This window comes from Cygnus atratus, unplaced genomic scaffold (genome assembly GCF_013377495.2).
Source record: "Cygnus atratus isolate AKBS03 ecotype Queensland, Australia unplaced genomic scaffold, CAtr_DNAZoo_HiC_assembly HiC_scaffold_213, whole genome shotgun sequence".
Lineage (NCBI taxonomy): Eukaryota > Metazoa > Chordata > Aves > Anseriformes > Anatidae > Cygnus > Cygnus atratus.
This window is the reverse complement of record NW_026109806.1, coordinates 1-7,425: the sequence shown is the minus strand read 5'-3', so window position 1 is coordinate 7,425 and position 7,425 is coordinate 1. Positions and strand designations below refer to the sequence as shown.

The window sequence follows — 7,425 nt, the reverse complement described above, 5'->3', positions numbered from 1 at the left end:
CGGAGCGGGGCGGAGCGGGGCGCGGGGCGCGGAGCGGAGCGGAGCGGAGCGGGGCGGGCACCTCCCGGCCGGGGCTGCCCCCCCCCCCCCCCCACCACGAGCCCCCTCCCCCGCGGCCGGCCCCCCCCCCCCCCCCCCCCGCACCGCCCGGCCTCATGGGACTTGTAGTCACCGGGCATCGCCCCCTTCCTCCTCCTCCTCCTCCTCCTCCGCCCCGCACCCCCAGCCACCCCCCCCCCCGCCGTGTGTGTGCATGGGGCGGGAGGGGGGGGGCTGACAAGGGACATCCCTGTCCCCCCCCCCCCCATATTCGCTTCCCCAAATTCCCCCCCCCCCATATTCACACCCTCCCCCCCCAGCCCGATTTGGCCCCCCAAGGTGGATGATTCTCCCCCCCAGGCTCACAGCAGGACACCGCCGGGGGGGGGGGGGGAGGGCCGTGGTGTCCCGACCCCCCCCCCCCCCATCAGCAGCAGCTTCCCCCCCATTTCCCTTTTCCTCCTGCGTTTTCTGCCTTTTCCGGCGGCCCTCCCGAGAACAATGCGAGGCTGGGCCTCCGCCTGCCCGGCCCGGCCTCCCCGCCGGCGCCACGCTCCCGCTGCCCCCCCCCCTCCCCGGACCCCCCCCGGACCCCCCCAGGGCCCCTCCGTACCCCCCCAGCCCCCCGGTGCCGCGGGGGTGCCCCCCCCCCCAGCGCTGCCTTTCCCCGCCCCCGCTGCGCCGGAGGCGGCCGGTGGCCGGGACCCCCCCTTCCCCAAGCCCCCCCTCCCCCCTCCCCCAGGACCCCCCCCAGGACCCCCCCATCTCCCCGCCAGCCCCGCTGCCCTATGACGTCATAGGCCATCCCCATGGCAACCAGCGGTGAGGTCACAGCGCTGCCAGGCCCGAGGGGGGGGGCAGGATCCGGACCCCCCCCCCCTTTGGCGGCCTGGGGTCCCGATGGTGACACCGGGCGGTCCCCAGTGGGACCCACCCCCAGAGGGACCCTAAACCGTCCTCACCCCAATCCCCCTTGGTCTTGTCCCCCCCTCTGCACCTCCCCTACGTGGCGGGGGGGTTCATCCATCCTGGGGGGCCCATAGGTGGGGACCCCCTGACTGCCCCTGGGGGGGTTGGAAGTGACCCTGTGCCCCCCCTGCCCGGCCCAGGCTGCCCGCAGTGACCCCACGCTGCAGCTGGGACTGGGGCAGTGGGGGCGTGGGGCTGGGGGGGCAGAGGTGCAGGGCTGGGGGCAGAGCGGAGCAGTGCCCTGGGCTGGGGGGGGCTGGGGCAGGATCAGGACCAAGACCAGGATCAGGGTCAGGATCAGGACCAGGACCAGGGATGCCCAGGAACAGGAGATAAGCTGGACCAAGACCAGGACTAGGAGCAGGACCAAGACCAGGACAGGGGATGCCCAGGAACAGGAGGACCAGGACCGGGACTAGGGTCAGGACCAGGACCAGGATCAGGATCAGGATCAGGATCAGGACCAGGAGATGCCCAGGGCCAGGACCAGGACCAGCACCAGGGGATGCCCAGGACCATGAGATGCACTGGACCAAGACCAGGACTAGGAGCAAGATCAGGACTAGGACCAAGACCAGGACTAGGAGCAAGATCAGGACCACGATCAGGAGGTGACCAGGACCGGGACCAGGACCAGGACCAGGATCAGGAGATGACCAGGTCCAGGAGACACGTTGTACCAGGACCAGGATCAGGACCAGGAGATGCCCAGGACCAGGAGATGCCCTGGTCCATGACTAGGACCAGGACCAGGACTAGGACCAGACCAGGGCCAGGACCAGGAGATGACCAGGTCCAGGAGACGCATTGTACCAGGACCAGGACCAGGAGATGCCCAGGACCAGGAGATGCCCTGGTCCAGGACCAGGACCAGGACCAGGACCGGGACCAGGACCAGGACCGGGACCAGGACCAGGACTGGGACCAGGGGATGGCCAGGAACCAGGAGATGCCCAGGACCAAGATCAGGATCAGGACCAGGACCAGGACCAGGAGATGCGTTGTACCAGGACCATGATCATGACTAAGCTCAGGACCAGAACCCGGGGATGCCCAGAACCAGGACCGGGCTGCAGATGGGGGCTGCTCCATCACCGGTGACATCCCGCCCCGCAGCGGGTGCCCACGGGCTGGGTGTGCCGGTACCGGGACGGTGCGGTTCCGGAACCGGGCTTGTGCCGGTGCCGGTATCGGGGCGGTGCCGGTATCGGGGCGGTGCCGGTACCGGGGCGGTGCAGTGCCGGTACCGGGGCGGTGCAGTGCCGGTACCAGGGCTGTGCGGTGCGGGAGGTGCCGGTACCGGTGCGGGCGGTGCGGGCGGTGCCGGTACCGGTGCGGCGGCGGCCGGGGCGCGGGGCGGGGGCGGCGGCGGGGCCCCTCCTCCGCCGGGGCCGGGCCTGCGCCGCTTCCTGCGGAGCCGCCGGGCGCTGGGAGCAGCCGGCAGCCCCGGCCGGGGGGCCCCTCGCCGTCTGTCCCCCCCCCCTTCCCCTTCCTCCTCCTCCTCCTCCTCCTCTTCCTCCTCCTCCTCCTCCTCCTCCTCCCCCCCCCCCCGCCCGGCCCGGTGCCCCCGGCGGGCCCGGACCGCGCCGCCGCCGCCCCCCCCACGCTGGCGCAGAGGCCCGGGCCCGGGCCCGCCTCGCCGCTGAGGATGTCCCGGAAGGCGCAGCGGGCCGAGGTGTGCGCCGATTGCAGCGCCCCAGGTAAGGGCTGACCCCCCCTCCCAGCCCCCGCCCCCCCCGGGCCCCCCCTTCCCCGTCCAGGGGCTGCAGCCCCCGGAGTCTCCGTTGCCCCCCCCCCCCCCCCAACCTCCGGTGGGCTCCGGTTGCGGCTTCCGGTTGCACCTTGCCGGTGCCCCCCCCCGCGTCTGTCTGTTGCCCCCCCCGGTTGCATTCGGACCGCCGTAGCCCCCCAGGAGCCAGCTCGTAGCCCTCCCAGTGAGCCCTCCCTCGGTGCACCAAGCGCTGTGCCCCCCCGTTACGCCTGCAGCACCCCCATTCCCTCCCCCCCAAACCCTGCAACCCCCCTCTGAGTGCCCCCCCCCGCTAAAAGCAGTGCCAAGGGCTGCGTCTGCACCCCACAGCGAGCCCCCTTCGCACCCCGCACCGCACCCCTTGGGATGCCTGCATCCCCCCAGCAACCCTGCGATGAGCCCCAAATACCGCCCCCCCCCACCGAGCACCCCCCCCCTTGTACCCCCCCGAGCCCAAGGAATCTCCTGGAGCACCCAAATGTGACCCCAGTGCACCACCACAGCCTCTGCACCCCTCGGCGCGGGCGCTCCCGGTGCCACCCGGGGACCGGCTGAGGGCAGGGTTTGGGGGGGACCCTCCCCATGGCCCCCCCAGCGCCCACGCCGGCTGGCTCCGGGGCGGGCAGAGCGGGGCTGCAAGCCGCAGCCTGAGCCTGGGCATGACGGTTCCCATCCGCGGCGGTGCCGGTGCCCGCAGCCCCAGCGCCGGGTGCCAGCCCGCGGGCGTCGTGCCGGGGGCCGCTCCCCAAAACCCGTGCCGGCGGCCGGCCCCGCGGCGCCGAGGCGATGAATGAACGGGGCCCGAGCGTCGAGGCTGGCCTCGCAGCCGGCCCCGGAAAGCTGCCCGCGGGCGAAGGCTGTACCGAAATTATTCCGGCCACGTGCCAAGGGACGGATCCTGCCAGGAGAGCCGGCGGCACGCGTGGGCGCGGGGCTGCCCCGGCCGGCGGTGGGCGAGCGGGGGACGCGGCGGGCAGCGGGGGGTACCCGGGGCTCTCCGCGGGGCGCCGCGAGCCTGGCGGTGCCGAGGCTCCCAGCCCAGGGGAGGGAAATGGAAACCAGTTTCTTCCAATCTCTTATCGCCCGGCGGCCATGTGAGGAAATGAGTTATAAAGTCCAGAGGCCGCTTCCTACCGCGCTGGGAGTGCCCGTGCCGGGGATGCGCGGCCCCACGTGGGTGCCCCAAGGGGTGCCCGGCGTGCCCCGGCCTCGCTGCCTGCCCTGCTCAGCCCCAAACCCGCCCTGCTGTCCCCAGGTGGGGGTGCCAGCTGGCCCCACCCTCCCCTCGTTGGGGCTGGGGGGGGGCTTCTGCATCAGCCCCCCCGTTACACACATCCCAGCGCGGGGATGGCGCTCCCTCGGGTGCGGGGTCCCTCCGTGCCAAGGCTCTCCAAGCCACCCCGATGCCCCCACGCATCCTTCCGGGTCCTGCTGGTGCAGAAGAGGTGACACACCGTGGGACCCCAAATCTATAGGGTGCTGGGGCTGCAGAAGCCTGGCTGGTGTCATGGTGTCCCCCCCCAACCCCCCACCCCGGCCCTGCACGCAGCGTCCTGTTCCCGGCAGCACCCCGTGGGCCGCGGGCGCGGAGGCGCAGATGCAGCCGCGCTGGCTGCCAAGGCGCTGCCATCTGCCCGGGCAGCGCTGCCAGGCTGGGGGGGGGGGGGCTGTGGGGCCGGTGCTGGGTGCACCCCCAAAATGGGGTCCTCAGGGCTGCCCGTCACACTGTGGGACCACCAGTGGGGTCTTGGGGAGGGGGCCGGGACCCCGCAGGCAGGAAGGAAGCGCCGGAGCCTGGCTGCTCGCCTGCCTTCCTCTGCGGGGTCGCGGGGACAAGGCACCATTTGGGGACAGGGTGGGCAGCGAGGGCTGCCACCCCCCGGGCTGTGCGCCCCTGTGTGCGTCCCTTCCTCCCATGGCACTGCGGGGTGTTTGTGTAGGCCCTACAGAAACAAGGGTGGAAGCGCCGGCTCTGGGGCTGGGCAGAGGCTGGCACGGCTCTGTCACAGCAGAGGGGCCATCGGGGACAACCTGTGTGCAGGAGGGTGGCACCCCCTGCCCCATCTGTCCCCTGCCCTTTCCACCTGTGCAGGGTGGGGGCCAGGACCTGTTTGGGGTGCTGGTTGGGGGGAGCTGCCCCCCCCGGGCCAGCAGCGGGGCCCCCGTGGGTGCCGTGGCTGGAGCGGGGCCGGTGCCAGCGGCGCGGCCGCTCAAACGTCCCTTTGTTCTCATGGGGACACAAAGGGCTCCAGTCCGGCCGGGCTGGGAGGGGGGCAGCAACTGGGGCTGGGGAGGGGGCACGGTGCTGGGGAGGGGGCACAGCATCAGCTCCCCAAATCTGGGGGGCTGCAAAGCCAGCGACGGCTGCGTGCGTGGGTGCCCACCCTTTTGGGGGGTGCGCTGCGCCCAGCTGGAGCCCCCCCCCTTCCCTTCCCCATGCCCAGCCCGGAGCTCAGGGGGTGCATGGGCCCCCCCAGGTCAGGGTGCCCCCGCTCACTGCGTGGGGCTGGCGTCGCCCCCGCTGCCAGCCGCCCTCGCGCTGGGGGAGGCCGAATCCTGCCCCCCCCCCCTCCAGCCGGTGCCTGGTTGCCAATGGAAACCTTTGGGTTTCCCCCGGCGGTGGGATGAGCCCCTCGCCGTCGCCTGGGAAACCACCGCGTTGCTGCGGCAACACTGCCCCCCCCCCCCCTCCAAAATTCGGGTGTTGGATGGAAGGGGGGGACCCCCCCCGTAACGCCCCGTGCCCCCCGCAGACCCCGGCTGGGCCTCCATCAACCGCGGCGTCCTCATCTGCGACGAGTGCTGCAGCGTGCACCGCAGCCTGGGCCGCCACATCTCCATCGTCAAGCACCTGCGCCACAGCCCCTGGCCCGCCACCCTGCTCCAGGTGGGTGCCCCGGCCTTGGGGAGGGGGCCGTGGGGGGGCCGTGGGGGGGTCCCGGCGCCCACCGCCGTGCCTCTGCCCCGCAGATGGTGCACACCTTAGCCAGCAACGGGGCCAACTCCATCTGGGAGCACTCGCTGCTGGATCCGGCCCAGGTGCAGAGCGGGCGCCGCAAGGCCAACCCGCAGGACAAAGTGCAGTAAGTGTGGGCCGCGGGGAGGGGGCTGCGATGGCCGGGTGCCCCCCCCTCACCGCCTGCCCCCCCTCTCCCCCTCCTCCCGCCTCCCCACCAGCCCCACCAAGTCGGAGTTCATCCGTGCCAAGTACCAGATGCTGGCCTTTGTCCACAAGCTGCCCTGCCGGGACGACGACGGCGTCACCGCCAAGGACCTCAGCAAGGTGGGGGCGCGGGGAACCCCCCCCCCCCCCCCCCCCGGTGGTGGTGGGGGGACAAACCCGGCACTTACCCCCGCCGCCTCTCCTCCCACAGCAATTGCACTCCAGCGTGCGGACGGGCAACCTGGAGACCTGCCTGCGCCTGCTCTCGCTGGGGCTCAGGCCAACTTTCTTCCACCCGGTGAGCACCCCATGCCGTGGGGCTGGCTGTGGGGTCAGCTATGGGGCCAGCTGTGGGGTCCTGGGGGTCTCGGAGCCCCCGGGGTGTGCTTCTGCCCGGTCCTGGAGGCTGATGCTCGCCGTGCCCGCAGGAGAAGGGCACCACGCCGCTGCACGTGGCGGCCAAGGCCGGGCAGATCCTGCAGGCAGAGCTGCTGGTGGTCTACGGCGCCGACCCCGGGGCGCCCGACGTGAACGGCCGGACCCCCATTGACTACGCCAGGTGAGTAGAAGGCGGGGGAGAAAAACGGGGGGGGGGGCGGGGGTGTTGTTCACCAGCACCCCGGGGCCGGCATCACCCCTGCATGTGCCCCCACAGGCAGGCGGCCCAGCACGAGCTGGCGGAGCGGCTGGTGGAGTGCCAGTACGAGCTGACCGACCGGCTGGCCTTCTACCTCTGCGGCAGGAAGCCGGGTGAGTGCCAGGCTCGGCGCTGGGGCTCAGCCCTTGGTGGGGGGGGGGGGGGGGGGGGGGCCAAAAAGGGGGGGCCGCTCTCACCACCCCTGTCTTTGCGCAGACCACAAGAACGGGCACTACATCATCCCGCAGATGGCAGACAGGTGAGCGCCCCGCGGCCACGCCACCGACACCCCCGTCCCCCCCGGCGTCCCCGCTGGGCCGAGGGGGGGACCACGGCCGCCTGCCCGTGACCGGCGTTGGAGCGTCTTTGGGGGGGGGGGTGGGATGGGGTGGGGGGGCCCGTGTAGCGTGGTTGGAGGGCCGTGCGTGCGCGTTTAACGTCCTCCTTTATCCTGTTCTTCCCTCCGCTGCCTTCTCCGGAGCGCAGGGTGCGCCCAAAGTGCATGGCACAGAGGTATTGTCCGCTCGGCTCTCGGCACCGGGGGCCCCCCCGCTGCAGCCCCCCGGCGCTCAGCGCAGCCCGGCGGGGGGCACCCGGGTGGGGGGGTCCAGCCTGCCCCGTGCCACCTCGCCCCCTGGCCCCGTGCCTGCCCGCCAGCCCCTCTCCCTGCTCAGCGAAGCCCCCCCCAAGCCCGGGGGCATCTGGGGTGCATCTGGGGAGCGTTTTGGTGGGGAAAAAACAGGAATAACCCCCAATTTGTGTGTGTCCCCCCCCCCCATGCACCCCACAGCCTGGACCTCTCCGAGCTGGCCAAGGCGGCGAAGAAGAAGCTGCAGGCGGTGAGTGGGGTGCGGGGCCGGGCCGGGG

The 7,425-nt window shown here is 72.8% G+C and overlaps 1 protein-coding gene across 1 annotated transcript; it reads left to right on the top strand.

Moving 5' to 3' along the window:
* Nucleotides 1-2,609: 2,609 nt before the first annotated feature.
* Nucleotides 2,610-7,397, top strand: LOC126913686 (ARF GTPase-activating protein GIT1; the record flags this gene model as incomplete). Its single annotated transcript, XM_050716707.1, has 9 exons — nucleotides 2,610-2,708; nucleotides 5,512-5,645; nucleotides 5,729-5,841; nucleotides 5,936-6,041; nucleotides 6,133-6,219; nucleotides 6,350-6,480; nucleotides 6,577-6,671; nucleotides 6,775-6,817; nucleotides 7,349-7,397. Coding segments are annotated over exons 1-9 (810 nt in total), but the record flags the coding sequence as incomplete, so codon positions are not given.
* Nucleotides 7,398-7,425: the final 28 nt, after the last annotated feature.